At 41.7% G+C, this 17,224-nt stretch overlaps 1 protein-coding gene across 2 annotated transcripts in view; it reads left to right on the top strand.

The window, feature by feature from the left end:
• UMAD1 (UBAP1-MVB12-associated (UMA) domain containing 1) overlaps positions 1-16,028 on the top strand; it is a 55,449-nt gene extending 39,421 nt beyond the window's left edge. The window contains exon 4 of one of the 2 annotated variants that reach the window (XM_084858744.1): positions 13,735-16,028. In XM_084858744.1, coding sequence (XP_084714870.1) covers positions 13,735-13,992 — 258 coding nt within the window. In that variant the 3' untranslated portion in view covers positions 13,993-16,028. The remainder of the gene's footprint in view (positions 1-13,734) is intronic. The other variant, XM_084858743.1, reaches the window with a different exon arrangement.
• Positions 16,029-17,224: the final 1,196 nt, after the last annotated feature.

Here is a 17,224-nt window from a genome sequence, read left to right as displayed (position 1 = left end):
CTTTAGTTATGAGATGAACTGTGACCAGCTCCAGGGCGCTGATACTTGCAAAGTTATTAGGAGCAACATGTGGTCAGTTAGAGGCATAACTCAAGTGTTGGGTATGTTGCTCAATATGCCAGTAGGACCAGCGATTATTAATACTTCAATAGATAATTTAGTCTGGTCATCAGTTGCTATCTTTCTGATTTTAGAACCAAGCATTAACTTTAACCTATCCCTTTACTCAGCCACCATTGCCTTCCCAATAATGTACCAAATACCTTTTGAATAAAAATGCAGGAAATCTCCTTATGAATCCGTTGACAGATATTAGTAAGGCAATTCAAAATCATATTATAAAAGTTGGCAGGAGCTTCTTGATCCACTTGCTTTTGAATTAACTTTAGACACATTTCATGGACCCCTAAAGTATGCTATATAACTTCAAGTTTCTAAAAGCTTCCTTCTGCTAACCCTGCTGAGACATCTGAACTACAGAAGAACAGCCAGGGCCAGCAGCTTTTCAGAGTAGCTGCTTCTACCCTCAGCTGTTTAATGGGCTATTTTGAAGAATGCTGATGTATTTAGACTCCAGTTTCTAGGGTAATGTAGTACTTCTAACCTTTGTGTTTGATTGAAGAAAATCAAGGAAAGCTACTACAGATAATACCAGTTACAGTGCAGAATTTATCCTTTAGCCTGTCATTGCCGTCCCTGTATAGGAACACCTTGTGTATTCCTAGGGGATGTTCTTAAGTATTTGCTTACTCTACTTCGTGATTCCTGAAAGAACAATTATTCTCATGATTCACCTGAATTCGAATTAAATCTTTCCAGGGACATCCTCGTTTTATTTAACTGCTCCCAGTCTTTTAATACTAGTTTCTTTTCAAAAAAGAAGAAGCCAGCTCTCATACTAAATTGCTATTAATTACTTGTAAGTCATGTAGTTTGTGTTTGTCTTAAATGGGATACCAGACATCCAGTAGGGGGAAAATGCATAAGAGATTGGCGACTTCCAGAAACAGTTTACATCATGACCATAAGTGGCATTTAAAAAAATAGTTATTAGTTACATTGGAATTGTGGTCTCCCAGAAAGTAAGCCCAGGTCAGCCTAAATGGGTTTCTCATTTTATCCTCTCAACCCTTCAGATAGGTTAGACTGAGATAGTGACTGGCCCAAGACCACAGAATGTGTTAGGAGACCAGGAGCTTTGACTAGGAACCTCATATTCTGAGGCTGGGACCAACCTGCTACTAGGAATTGTGTGTGTTCCAACACTGTACTCTCTCCAAGCATAGTGCAATATCAGTCCCTGTGATTGGCTGACACTATGGCCCTGTTCAGACATAACACGTGGAAGGGTGGTTAGGCTAACCACGATGCATGGTGGTTACCACTAGCCATGCTGCGTGCTCCCACCATGCATGCACAGAACCACGGCCTGCAGTGTGGTTAGCCTAACCACCCTCCATCCCACAAAACCCTGCAGTTCTCTGGTCAGGCCAGTGCTGCAGCAGCTACCTCCCCACAGGGCACGCCCCACCTCCTGCACACGCGGCCAGTGATCTGTCTTTCCCATACTCGACACCGCCTGCCAGCTCCCTGCCCATCCCTCCTGCAGTGGTACAGGGCGGTGACGTTGCTTGCATACTGGGCACTTGGGGCTGGGAGAGTAACAGTTTTGTGCGGAGGGACACTATTAGAAGCAGGAATGACACTGCTTTGGCCAGCAGCCGGGCAGGCAGCTATGTTTTCCTTTATTGAGGCAGACATAGATGCTTGTGCTTGGGAGTGCAAAGCGCTCAAGGTTGCTGTGCTGATGACAGTGGCTTGGGATTGAAACCATCTTTGTTCCCCACGTGCTTCTCCAATTGTGTACTGCAGGCAGGGACAGAGAGTGAGGAGGCTGGCTCTCGGCTGCCGCGTCATGTGTTGCTAGGCAGATTTTTACCATGGAACATTTGCACGCTGGTGGGGGTGGCAGGGCCATTTTCAGCCACTCTTGCCATGGTTAAACCAGGATTATATAGCCACTGTGGTTAGGAAAAACTACTTCCACACAGCACCCTAAGCAATCAGGGTTAGCTCAAATCGCTTAACCATCATGGCTTACTGTTATGTCTGAATAGGGCCTATGAGACTTCTTGAATGGTCATGTATAACTCCTAAGAAGAAGCCCTTTCTTGGACAACACAAGAATATGTCCTGACTGCTGCACTACAGATCATGCCCTAATTCCAGCTCCTGGAACTCATTTCAGGAGTCTTGAGTTAGACGAATACCCACTCCAGTCCAAAGTACAGCCACCCAGTGCCCTAGTATGTCCTAGCCCTGGCTCAGTTAGCTTTAGTCATAGGAAAGGATTTGAACATGGGTTTTCCTAATCTAAACCCAATGTTGTAGCTGCTTTGTTGTGGTGGCTGGCCTTTGTGTCTTTTCTGAATGGAATACACAACAACACTGTGAACTCATAAATGGTGCTATTTTCGAAAGTCTCAGAAATAATTTAGCCCAAGCTGATGTCTCTTTCATGGTTAATATTTGCCACTGTAGTCCTGTCTGCAACCACAAGCTTCTCACTGTAGATTTAGGTACTATTGCTTCTCTCTTTGAATTCTAAAAATATAGTATTTATACATGGGATGCTGAGATCATTGCTGAAGAAGAAAAAAATCCTGTTTATGTAGATAAATGTTTATCATGACCTACAAATGAAGCTTATTTATGGTTCCTGAATTTCTACTGTAAAAGTTTTAGGCACTATTCTAAACTATTTAAATTAACATTCCACTGTTGTTGGAAATTGTGGTGTAGCACTTGGCATTATTTTGTATAGGAAACATCAAAAGAATATGGTTTGAATGCTCCACATTTCAGCAATGATGCAAGTTGGATAAATAAAAGAGAAAATCAGCATGCCTAATGTAGGATATCAAATTCTCCAGACATACTGCTGTAAATAATAGGGTTGTGATATAAGCATGGAAGCATACACCATTTTTATAGCCTTGACTTTGCGCAACACATTTTTATTGTGATACGCATGTTGGAACTAACTTGGCGAGTTTACAAAATTGATAAGGTGCTATTCGGCTGTCCAGTGCTTCCATACTTAGTGCTGCTAGATTTGGCATAACATCTTGGGGTTGACAGATACTGTCCTTGCTCTTGTCACTGATGTTGTTTGCTCAAAGAAAAGTGGGGAAAAGCATAGGTAATTGCTACAGTTAAGAAGAAAAGGTTCACCTAACTTGGTATGATCTTCTACACAGAACCTTACCTTTTTTAGGTAGTCTTATACTAGTGTGTAGGTGGTATCTCCGAGATCTTGTTAATTTTTCTTGGCTTTAAACTCCTAAGCTCAAAAGCTCATTTTGTTCGAGCTTGTTTTGTTCAAATGTTTACTCACAGGGATTCAGCAACCCAATAGCAAACACTTGGCCAGGATCCAAAGGCCTATTTCAGTTGGGCTTTTTCTTTTTTGTTACTTTGAACAGCAGTATAAATGATGGCAAACTGCAGTTCACCTGCATTTTTATACTGGATTATGTAGGGTTTTTGGAAATACAGTTGAAGTTATCAGACATTGGCAGTGGGTCTGAAAATGTCCAAAAGGGCCTAGGCTTCCTGGAGACCCTTAGGTCCTAGTGAATTTTCAGTTGCATTATCTGGTGATCTAGTCTCTTTTCGGGGTCATCAGGAACGTGGTGGGGCCTACTCATATGGAACTACTCATCTCTTCTGGCATAGATTAGGCCTTTCACACACCCAGATAACTGTGGCAGTGGTCAGGAGGGGACAGACCATATGAAGCTGACTTAACAGGCCATTGGTTCATCTTTCCCAGTACTGTTTACTTTGATTGGCAAATGCTCTCAAGGACTCAGACAAAGGTCTTTCCCAGCATCTGTTACCGGAGCTCTTATTTACGTCATTGGTGATGCCAGTGATTGAACCTGAGAGTGACTTTCTACATACTTAACAAGTGGTTAACAAGTGAGCTATGGGCCCTCCCTATCAAGAAAGTGCCAGGGCCTAAGAGTCCTGAAAGCCCTGAGCCCAATCCAGATTAATTTCTAATACTCAGCAGACATCTGAGCATTGAATCAGTTTTCCCAGATTAATTATGGGTCACACTGGGTGATTTTGCACAACTCTACCCCCAATTACATTATCAGGTGATCCAGCCCTTCATTTTGGTTTTCCTGCCGTGCAGCACCGGGGGGGGGGGGGGGGGGCTTTCCTTCAAGAAATATACCTGAACACCTTTGCACACAGTGAACTAGTTAAACAGTTCAGAACCTGACCATTTATTTAGAAGTCCATTTATTTCAATGGAACTTGCTTCTGATTATGGCCTGGTTTGCACATAACACTAACCCATGGTTTATTTAACCTATGGTTTGTCACCCTACACAGGGTTTGCCTAGCAGATGATTGAGCAAACCGTGGTTTGTTTCCCTCCTCCTTCCGCTCCCTCCCTCCCACCAGTATGTCATGCCTGACATGTCAAGTGGCTGGTGATGTTTTACCACTCTTGCCTGCCACCTCTGTAGCTGGCAAAAAAGCCATGAACGATCCATGGTTCTCAGTTCAAACATAACGACTGTCGAGGGCTCCTTGGAGGCCTCTCTCAGTCTAATCCAGTAGCCAAGTCCAGACACAGACAAATGGATTCTTTTCAAAGCTTTATTCCTCTTTTACAACTTAACAACTCTACCGTTAGCAACTAGATATGAGCAGCAGAGTACCTGTGCCCTAAGTTGGAACAGTTGGTCCCCGTTTGAAAGGGAATTACTGGCAGACCCCTGAACTTAAGGACTAGGGAGAGTCCCTCTCCTTTTCCCTTGGATCCTCTGGGCGCAGCGTTGTTTGCGCGCCAACCAGGCACTACGCCTCCTTTCTACGCCCTCCATTTGGCGCCACTCTCTGCGTCAGCGTCGTGCATCCATCAAGTCTGCTTCCCGCGCTCTGTCACTCCCTGGACTGCTATCTAAGCTAGGAATGCTGGTGGGAGGAATCTCCGTCAGCTGTTGGTCCTGGGAAAGAGGAGCGCGCTCCTCTCCCAGGAGCGACTGCTCTTCCTCAGAATCAGAACTACTCTGGGATTCTATGGGCTCAGTGTCCACCCTGACATCGACAACCTAGCATTCACAACCCAACAACAAACCATGGGCTCTCTTTCTGAGTTGTTCATGGTTAACAAACCATAGGTAGTTAGTGCAGCAGCATTCACATGTTGCGCCAACCTAGAATTCACCAATCCATACCATAGGTTAGTGTTATGGGCAAACCAGGCCAATGACCCAGTTTGCACATCATGGCTAATTCCTGGGTTGTTTAACCCAAGAATTGGTGGGGTACACAACAACCCATCGGTTTACTCTGGGTCATTTCACCCCTAAACAACCCAGAGTTTCTGGGTTCATGCATTTCTGGGTTGTTAATTGAAAATGGAAACAGGTGGGTGGGCAGGAATGAGTCCTCTTGCTCCTGTGCCCTCACAAACAACCATGGATCCTTTGATTGTGTGAACAAGGTAAATGTATGCTTAGGATCTCCTGTGGCTGTAATCATTCGTATGACTTTGCAGTCTTCCTGACACCTGTGAGGCTTACGTACACAAAACAGTGTGCTACATTGTAGTCTAAGGGAGCAATCTATGGCCGCTAGAGAGCGGCTAGACAGCCATAGGATATGGTGTTTTCTGGGAACCAACCTCAGAGCCCGAGTTCGGTTCCCGGAAAACCTACCTCCACCTCAGTCCGCACTGCCTCAGAGGCAGCACAGCAAAGCCCCATCCTCCATGCTCGCAAGAGGAGCGCAGAGTGGCTGAAAGGGGGCAGGATTGGGGGCGTTCTGGGGCGGGGAGAGTGTATCTGCCTGTACGATGCATCCTATGTGTCGTACAGCAGCCTCTTCTCCGGCTCCCCCCCCTTCCCCCCCCCCCCCCGTGGCTAGACAGCAGAAAATGGCTGTCTACAGGAAAAGCGAGGCAGGAGAGGTGCAGAGGGAATTATCCTCCCACGCTTCTCCTGCCTTGCTTTGGATAGGCAGTCACCTATCTAGATAGGATTGCACCCTAAATAGTGTATTGCATTCTGACACAGCTTGTCTGTCATATGTAAGAATATGCACACATTTAACATATAATCTACAGAAACTCTATTTAAGAATGGGATTGTATATCTGGATTCCTTTATTTAATTACTTAAAATGAGCTTGCTATAAAATGTATTTTAGAGCATCTGTAGTTGAGGTTCTGTAGTTGTTGAAATAATTTAAATATCATAATATAAACTGAACCAGGATAAACTAAATAAACCTTGATACAAAATAAACACATTACGTTTATGCAGTTTCTGTGCCTGTTATGAGGTTACAGTGCCTTGCATAAGTATTCACACACCCCTTGACTTTTCCACATTTTGTTGTGTTACAACCTGGAATGAAAATTGATTTAATTGGCATTTTCACCATTTGATTTACACAACATACTTAACTCTTTGCAAAATATTTTTATTCCGGCACAAAAGTTAAACAAAAACAAACTGGCATTTATTGGTTGCATAAGGATTCAGCTCCCTGAGTCAATACTTGGTAGAAGCACCTTTGGCAGCAATTACAGCTGTGAGTCTTTGGGGGTAAGTCTCTACTAGCTTTGCTTATCTGGATCCTGCAATTTTTGCACGTTCTTCTTTGCAAAATTGTGCAGGCTCTGTCAGGTTGGATGGGGACCGCTGGTGAACAGCAGTTTTCAAGTCTTGCCACAGATTCTCACTCGGATTGAGTTCTGGGCTATGGGCCATTCTAAGACATTTAGATTCTTGTTTTAAACCATTCCAGTGTAACTTTGGCTGTGTGTTTAGGGTCACTGTCCTGCTGGAAGGTGAATCCGTGCCCCTGTCCCAGGTCCCTTGCAGACTGAAACAGGTTTTCCTTTAGAATTGCCCTGTATTTGGCTCCATCCATCTTGCCCTCAATCTTGACCAGTTGCCAGTCCCTGCTGATGAAAAGCATCCCCACAACATGATGCTGCCACTACCATGCTTCACCATGGGGATGATGTTCTCAGGGTGATGACTACTATTGGCTTTGCGCCACACATAGCATTTTGCTCAAAAGTTCGATTTTGGTCTCATCAGACCAGAGAACCTTTTTCCATATGTTTGCTGTGTGTCCCACATGCCTTTTGGCAAAATCCAAATGGGATTTGATATGGTGTTGTTGTTTTTTTTTCCAACAATGGCTTTCTTCTCATCACTCTTCCATGAAGCCAAGCTTTGTGGAACATCCGGGTGATAGTTGTCCCATGGACGGTTTCTCCAATCTCAGCTGTGGATCTCTCCAGCTCCTTCAGAGTTACCATTGGCCTCCTGGTTGCTTCTCTGATTAATGCCCTCCCTACTCAGTCACTGAGTTTTGGTGGACAGCCTTCTCTAGATAGAGACATGGTTGTGCCAAATTCTTTCCATTTTGTAACAATGGATTTTACAGTGCTTCAGGGGATGTTCATAGTTTGGGATATTTTTTTAAAAACCCAACCCTGAGTGGTGATTCTCCTGAACTTTATTCCGGACTTGTTTTGATAGCTTCTTGGTCTTCATGATGCTGTTTGTTTAGATAAGGGTCTGTGAGGACCTGAGGCCTTTTTGACCACCTCATGATCCTACTTTGAGTCACCAGGTCAGGTGCTTTGGTCAGTGTCTCTCCCCACACTGCCACTTTTAGGCTCTCACCCACAACCCTCTGTTGGTGTATTGTGATGCTTCGCCACTCTTACAATTACTGCCACCGATAACCCTTTTAGAGCTGCTTTCTTTCTTTTTGGTAGCACAGACCAAACAGCCAGCATGTGGGGGTTATTCCACAAAACCCTTCCTAATCACAAAAAAGGACACTGGCATTTAAAATTGAAAACAAAGAAGGTTTATTTGGTACAACAGGGTTAGAAATAGGAACTGGGTTGGGATGAGGAAAGGATATCAGAGATGATAATTAAAATAAGTCAACACTATAAACTACACAATATAACTCTTGCTTTTAGCTTGATGTTCCAAAAAACCTCTCACACTCTCAAACTATCTGACACACTCTCTATCCCACAGACTATCTCACTAGGTGTTCTCACACTTATCTCCCAATCTCAACTCAGACTTCTCTAGCTGTATCCAATCTACCTTCCTCCCAGACTGATCTGACTCCCAAGAAGCAATCACCCCACCTTTTTTTCTGCACAAGCTCTCATCCAATCACTCTGCATTTCATTCTCACTCAGCCACTCCCCCTTTCTTCCACTTGCCAAACTGTCATTCTTGCCCACACTCTGCCAAACCCCCACCTCACACTCACCTGTCAATCACTCCAGACACATACCAGCCACCATACACATATACAAACCTTTACTATATACATATTGTGCATGTGGAATCGCCACAGAGTCCTGTTCAGACATCACACTAAGCATGATGGTTAGCATTTTGAGCTAACTGTGGTGGCGTAATGGAATTTTTACGACCATGGTGGACTAACTATGCTCACCAACCACATGCTGCATCATGGTTAGCAGTCCTAACCATGGCTTAGCATGATGTCTGAACAGGCCCCAGTGGTTGACTGAGTGCTACCATAGAGCTCTACAGCAAGACGGTCCGAAATCGACCCAGCTACTCCTGCCTGCACTCCAGATCTCCATGGTCAGAATCTGCCTAGCAACACATAACACAGCAGCTGAGAGCCAGTCTCTTCACTCTCTGTCCCTGCCTGCAGTACAAAAATTGGAGATGTGCACGGGGAAAAAAGATGCTTTCAGTCCCACGCCACTGTTATTGGCATAGAAACCTTGAGTGCTTAGCACTCCTGGGCACAAGCACCTGTGTCCGCTGTGATAAGGGAAAACATTCCTGGCTGGCTGGCAGCTGGCCAAGCAGCGTCATCCTTACCTCAAATGGCACCCCTGCCCCCAAATCTGCACCCCTCCCAGCCCCCGTGACATGACTGCCCTCAGCTTCTGCGGCGCCAAGCCCCAAGATGGCCACTGCCGTTGCTGCAGCACCAAGCACAAAAATGGCCGCCTGCAGCAGCTTCTTCTGCTGAGGCCTCAAAATGGCCACCAGCAGCCGCTTCCTCCACTGAGGCTCCAAAATGGCTGCCTGCAGCAGTTTCTTCCACTGAGGCTCCAAAGTGGCTGCCCAGAGCAGCTTCCTCCACTGAGGCTGCTGGAACACATGGCGGCCCATCTGGAGGACTGTGGAGTTTAGTGGTAACCATGGTGATTAGAGAGTGGTTAGGCTAACATCGCTGTGGGCCGTGGGTACCTGCACATATGGCAGGGGCTCTTGCAGTGGTTAGCACTAACTACCCTGTACCAATGTGCATGTGAACAGGGCCATGTTCTCCAACAAACTCTGGGGCCTTCCAGAACAAGTATATGTAATCTGAGATCATGTGACACTTGAACTGAACACAGGAGGTCTCCATTCAACTAATTATGTGACTTCTGAAAGCAGTTGGTTGCACCAGAGCTTATTTAAAGGTGTCACAAAGGGGGTGAATACTTATGCAATCCAGACTTTTCCATTTTTTATTTGTAAATCATTTTTTAAAATATGTAGATTTTTCCCCACTTCAGCATTATGGACTATTTTGTGTAGATCAGTGACAAGACATCCTAAATAAATCCATTTTAATTCCAGGTTGTTGCACAACAAAATGCGCAAAAGTCAGAGCAGGGGTGAATACTTATGCAAGGAACTGTATGTTAAATTTTTGGCTATATGGCATTCCCTCTGAAGTTTGTTTTACCTCTCTTCAAGAGTCACTTTCCTACTTTGTAATTTTCTTTCATGGCATTGCTTCTGCAAGTCACTCTCATGGGGAAAAGGTTTAATATGGGAAGAGTGTATTACTTGTGATACACACTGCAGCTCAGGTTGTACTTATTAAGGGATGCAGAAAAACAATACTGTTCTTCCTAGCATATTCAAGGTCTGCACAGATTGAACCGGAAAGAGTTAATGAGAGCCATCTGACGTTTTGAGAACCATGGGACTGAGCCCATGGTTATAGTGGCCCTCTTTTTCCTCCCTTACTTTCCATTGAGTTTTGTTTTCTGCTGGTTTTACAAACTGACATTTCACTAATGAAGAAGGAAGTACACACAACTGTGTTGTTGCTGTAGCCCTACCATTTCTTTGTATTGCAACAAAGAGATGGCAAAATGCAGCAGAGAAGAAAAAGGAGTGTAAAACTAAAAGCAGAGAAGTGCTGCTTCTTTAATAGGATGATAAAAGATGGTAGAAAAAGACCAGATAAAAAATAAAGAGAAGGAAATTGAGAGAGGCAGGAGGGAGTGACTTTAAAATGCAGAAGTGGTCATAACAACCTATAGACAAATTAAGCTTATGGCAATTTCAGGTATCTGATAGCTAATACATTTTTATATCATATTTATGCATGTGCACATAACTACAGTATATATGAATTGACCCAAAATTCTTATTTCTCTAGAATTTCCAATACAGATTATTTCAAACCTCAAACAACTGTAAGCTGTGCCAAAACATTAGATATCATTATGGTTTATGTTTAGTCCTGTTGCCCAGAGAAATAACTGCACAACCATAACTTTTGAGATGTTACACTACTAACCTACATAATTAAAAGTACCATCCTATACATGTCCATTCAAAAGTAAGTCCCATTGAGATGATTGGGCTTGCTGTCAGGGTTGGATCGGAGCCCAGAGAGTCCCAAAGCAGTTCTGATTCTGAGGAAGAGATAGAAACCGTGGGAGAGGAACCCGCGCGCTATTCAGAGGCGCAGCCAGGGGGAAAGCCCCTCCCGGTACACATTTCTGAGAGTGATAGTGACCCTGGCAGGGAGAGGGAGGCGCAACAGCAGTTTCTGGATGCTAGGTGCCAGCGCAGCATCAAGCAGGAGATGGCGGGTGCTGAGAGGAGGCGCTCAGCCTGCTTGGCGCGACGGCAACAGCGGCGCTCCGATGCCCCACAGGAAAGGGGTGGACTCTCTCCTCCTAGCCCATAAGTTCAGAGGTTTCCCGCCTCCCCCTCCAAATGGAGATCAACTGATTCCTAAGGTTAGAACCCCCGAGTAGGCAGCTCTCTTAAGTCTCACTTGTAGGATCAAGCAATTAGCATCTGTAAGTGTCATTAGGTTGAATGGAAATAAAGCCTTGGAAAAGAGCCCTATTGTCTGTGTGTTGATTCTGGCTACCTAGGATTTCAGAAGGCAGCAGGGACGACCTCCTGACACTTGCTCCCAGAAAAGTGGGTATAGGATAGCAGCCTGAGATTCCTTGCAAGAAGTCCATAATTTAATAATTGGGTTTGTAATGCTTTAATTCAGTGGTAGGCACCCTGGCACCCTCCAGATGTTTTGGACTACAACTCCCATAAGCCGCAGCAACCATGGCCAGTAGTCAGGGATTATGGGAGTTATAATCCAAAGCATCTGGAGGGCATCAGATTGCCTACCCTGCTTTTGTGAAACAGCACTGCATTGCCCATCTTTTGGGAACATGTACATTTAAAGAAAGTGGCATGAAGAAAGATAATGATTTGCTTTAATTGTAGGTGCAGAATTACACTGGGAAAATACAGGTTGACAAATAAGCAATGCTTAAGATTATAATCATGCGATTACTTTTTCATTCACTTTCACTAGACACAAACTACAGTGGCATCAGGAATGATCAGTTATCTCACAACTGGCTTATTATCTATTCACTCTTTCCTTTCTCCAAACTGAACAGTTCCAGGCTGGGCAACAAAATACAACTAAGCACAAATGAATGACTGTAAAACACCATAAATGCACAAAACCAGCACATTAAAATATTTAAACAGTACTCCATAAGCATTATGAAACAAAATCTTGGCCAGTCTCATGACACTTCCAAGTGATTGAATGGAGAGAGATGTGGCTCTGCCACCAAAAAGGTCCTGCTCAGAGACATGGCCAGCCTTGTTTCTGATGATGGTGGTATATTGAACAACAAGGCTTTCCCAGAAAATCTAGTGGGTTGAAAAAGTACATATGGGAGCAGATGTTTTTCTTAAGCTGGCTGATGCATTTCCTGCATTTATAAGTGAGTTCTATTTCTACCCCTAAAAAATCACCATGACTTTCTGAGATGTTAGCTGCCTTACATACATATGCTGCCCTTAAGGGTGAAATGTTAATACTTGTTTAGCCAAATAAACTTCTTCAAATGCTCTACAGAGATGTGGCACCCAGTATCTTGGCACAGGGATCCACATCTTTCTCACGTGTATCCGCATTTCCAGTATAACAGAAACATACTGTACATAAAAGCAACACTGAATGAAACAATACATTATAAATTGCAGTAATTAGGGTGTTAACAGTTTAAAAAACAAACGCTTAACCTCTCTTGTTTTCAAAAGCATTTTTATAAATCATTCATTATAACTCGCAATGCTGCTGTTTTGTCAATGTGTCATTTTTTTCAGAATAACTGAATTAATTTCAGTTGTAAGGAAGAAGAATGAATGGGGAAATTGGAAATATATAAAGTTACTGTATTTTTGCAGCTTTTTCAAAAAGTGCAGTTAATTTATAACATACTTTCCTCCCCACATACTATATTAATGAAGTTCATTTGTAGTCCTACGTTTATGCAACAATTAAGCTTCAAACAAGTGTTCCCAGGAGTGTAGTTCAGCAAACAAAACAAGACTCTAGGGATTTGATTATCCTTTATTCACTTAAACAAGGACAGTGTGCATGCCCGTACATTTTCTGTTAGAGGGGAAAGTGTTGAACTAGATGGACTCTTGATCTGATCCAACACAGACAGTTCTGGTCTTATTGTTCTAGGAAGACTACAGAACAATAATTTTGCAACCTCGCTTCTGTTAGGCTGCATCACCCTGCCTAATAGTAGGGCTAGCCCTGAATGAAAGCATTGTCTGGGGAAAGTATCAGATTTTCCAGCTACAAAATATTGTTGATTTTCATACAGGAGTATTCCCCATGATAGTAGTACAGTCTTGATGGAAGATGTGTAGGCTTTGTACACAAAAGAGAAACAAATGCACATTTCTAGCACAATAAACTGCTTGTGTGGAAAGACCCTTGTAATCTGATTTGAGATTTGCGGACACAGGTTTGGGTCATGTAAATAGATGCTGAACTATAGAATAATTCTTATCTCTTTAGATGGCCATCTGCTTAAAATGATGCCTTTTAAAAGAGATGCCTTTTTAAAGAGAGATGTTTATTTTACAGCAGTACCAGTGCAGATAGTGATCCGGTTCACGCGATCAGAAAATAAGGCATGGTTTTCATCCATGGGACGTGCTGAGCATAATTTCCTTAATTACCTGCCCAGGTGTGGCTTGTCATGTTGTCTGAACCTGGGTGACTTGGCTTGTTTGCAGAGAAAACAACCCTCAAATAATCCATGGCCTGTTGTGGGCACAGACCAGCACGTGTGGGGTATTAAAACCAGCAGCTTATTGGATCGTGCAAACTGGCCCACTATGTTGCCAGTCACATAGCTGAAAGATCACCTGTGCCCTCCATCCTCACACACAAATATTCCCTGTCCTCTCAAATGTACTTATTCAACATTCACAGGAGGTATGCGGTTTTCTTACTCAGGAATTTTATTCCAACCAATGGCAACTACTGAACTGTGTGAAAAGGCCAATGTGTACAAATGCATAATTCATGCTGTTTTTTTCTCTTGTATTTTCTTAGACAGATTCAGACAACCAATCAAAGTTGACTGATACGGGCACTGAGGTGGGGAAAGAGAAAAATCAGAATGTCGAAAGCAATTCTTCTATGTTGGAACTTCTTAGTGATGTACCTTTCACTCTTGCACCATACGTGCTGGCAATACAAGATACCTGTAATGACTTCCCCAGACAGTTGCTTTCCTGTGATGTCAGTGACAACCTAACAAGATTTTGGTACGATTTTACACTTGAAAATTCAGTGTTATGTGAGTCGTAGTTCTAGAGTCTATTTCAATATGTACCCTGATCACTTGAAGTTATATTCACAGATGTGTGTTATGTAACTCTGCTTCTTTGTGACACACCATCTGAATAATGTCTGGTGAAACATTAACATTTTCCATCCTCTGAGATGTTCCTTACAATGTTTTGAAGTATCTAAGCCAAAATTGACAACTCATTTACATTAAATAGGCTATAATTTGAACTCCTTTAAAACAATCCAACGGAGTTTTCCTTTAATTTCAGACAGACTATCCAGGCGTTGACATTAGTTCAGGGCTAGCCTTTTCTAAGACAAGGAGTTTGCAGATTGCATTAGTCTGGCTTGCACTTTGATTTTATAAATGGTCAATTGGTTAATTTTGTTAGGACAGCCTCCCACGTTCTCTAATATTAAGTAAAACTTTGAGAAATGTTGAATAATTTGTCTGCATCAACATATCCAATTGCCTTTACACATCCACAGTGTGGATTACTGTCTCTCATTCTGGGGTTTTCATAAGTATTTCCTGGGGATTCAGCAGTTTTTCATTTGCTTTTTAACCTAGTCTCCACATATGTTCCTGTTTTATATGTTGATCAGTTTTTCCATTGCAAACCTCTGTACCCACTAGAGAGACAGAAATCTGGTTATGTATATATTTATATTTTCTTGCTGGTTTACCACTCTTCATTTTTCAACATCTGTAGGTTAAAGAGTAAAAAAAAATTGATAGAGTTCAGCTATTGGAAAAGAACGAATAGTTTCATGTCCAACTAAATTAGATAGCATCATATCCAAATATTGATTTCACATGTCTTTATTCTAGCTTTATTCCAACTTCTTTTTGATCAGTATTGTGATATCTATGAATTACTCTTCATTACGTGCAAGATTTATTTTATTTTTACAAGGAGTCAGGTGGGAAGTATATTATACATTTACACTGTGCCAAAGATAAAATCTTTCAGACAAAATGTGCAGCATGGGTATTTAAAAGTATAAGTACAGATTTTTCACATTAATACTCTATGCTTTTATGTGATATGGTAACAAATGTAGTAGATAACAAATCCGTTTACTCAGTTACATTGCACGTGTATGCATCCCCCCTGCCCTTTGGAAAGCTAATGATTTTATAAAATTCAGCAGTTCTAGGTATGCCATGTGATTTTTGAATAAAAACTATGATTGAATATGCCATCCCTTCGGAATCTGGAAATTAGCATCCTTGCATGTTGGGTTATTTATCGACTATGTTTAATCCGATGATGCAGGAGATACTAGACAATATTTTAATAAAATTAATAAATGAGAGTGGTTTTTATTAAATAACTTGAGTGATCTCTTAGATCATCACATTTGTACTAAATTCTATATGATTTTGCATATATCAGCATCACATCTGGACTCTGACTATATTCTAGGATACCTTTTTCTATACCCAGAGGAAGGAAATAAACAATTCCAATACAACAATTAGAATGTACATCTACTCTGTATTTCCTGCCTAGCAAGAGCTTAATCCCAAATCATGTGTTCTATGCTGAACCATTTGTCTTTGAATTTACTTTGAAATTAATGATAATATTTTGTCCTGTTTGAAAAGTGACATGGCCACTATTGTTAGTTTTAATGCTCATAACGTTGTCCCACTCATAATTTAACGCTCATAATTTAACACTGTTCCACTCTTTAAAAAATTACCTTCTGGCATATCAAAGAGAGAGAGAGAGAAACCAATATTTCGAAATCTTTTGCAAGTTAAATAACAGGCAGACAAGAGGACATATCCGGTCTCTCTTTTTTATTACTATGAAGGTTTCCATTGTAATTTTCTTTATACATATCACTGGGTTTTGCAATAAATGTTTTTGCTGTGGACATATAGAAATGAATTGGCACAATGAAGGTGTTAAGTTATCTTAAGTTGATTATAATTTTTTATTGTGTTGCTTGTTCTGAACTGCCTTGGGAACATATGTTGGAAAAAGTACTGTGTTCTATAAGTGTTAATACAATAATAAAAACACACCATGAAATTGTCTCTGGAGCAGACTTTTATTGGGCTGATGACACCTGAATTCTTATAAATCGGGTACCAGAATACATTGTCATGTTGGAGACGTCTGTACCAAAGTGACAATGGAAGGGACATTTTTAAAAAGTGTCACGCACTGACAATCTCTGAAGTTTGGAGTATCCCTAGATTTACATTTGTTTAGAGGAGCCTGTGAGGTTAACAGCCAAACAATGATCTGTGAGTGTATTTTGCAGTCGGTAATGGCCTACCTCTAACATCATAAATACCACAAAGCACTCAATTCCCTTGAAAAGTAGTTTGGTTATAGATTTTTTGAAAGGGTTTTCTAAAACATAATCTTAAAATAAGGTGAGTTATTTCCTCAGAGGCCAAGACAAACCTAAGAAAACTATATCAGGAAGTCTTCATTACTTGATAACTAAATCTCTATAGCCAATCCATTGGGAATACAAAAACCAGTGGAACTTGATAATTAAAAAGAGCTGAGTGTTTATATGTGAGTGAGAGAGAGAAACTTGGAGCATGCAGCAATACAAGCTGCACACTTGTAGTGTCCAGATACAATCCATTATAGCACATACTCCATTGGAATGGCTGTTGTGTAAGAGTACAGTCATGCTCTTGCGAGGGTCCTCTTTATTTCAGTTGAGATTTCATAGAATAACTTTGTAGTATATTGTGGGTTTATGTGGGATGCCTGCCATCTTTTGTCTCTTTTTTAGCTTCACAGAAGATTTGTGACCTATAGCAGAGGTAAAGGAAGCATGGGATATATTGAACAATGTTAGTTCATGGTTTATAAATGATACAGTTCAGATGTATCACTGTGTATGTTTAGACGCCAGGTTAAGACCTTCCTCTTCAGCAGGCATTTAATTTTTAATCTATTGTTCTGATTATTAACGTTACTGCTGGCCCTTTAATATCTTTAATGCTTCAATATTTTAATATTTTCATTGTTGTATTTATTGTTTCAGTTATTATATTTTGTTTTTTTGTTTTTGTAAGTCACTCTGACAGCATCTGCCAGTTGAGCAGTAGATAAATTTAATTAATTAATTATGTACAGTGATCTGTGAATAACTGAACATAAGTAGAGCCATGCTGGATCAGACCAAAGGCTTATCTAGTCCAGCATTCTGTTCCCACAGATGTGAAGTCCACAAACAGGATATGAATGCAACAGCACCTGCTTGTGTTCCC

This window comes from Heloderma suspectum, chromosome 5 (assembly GCF_057233095.1).
Source record: "Heloderma suspectum isolate Gila_16-S chromosome 5, 16-S_ref, whole genome shotgun sequence".
Lineage (NCBI taxonomy): Eukaryota > Metazoa > Chordata > Lepidosauria > Squamata > Helodermatidae > Heloderma > Heloderma suspectum.
This window is presented reverse-complemented; position numbering and strand designations above follow the sequence as displayed.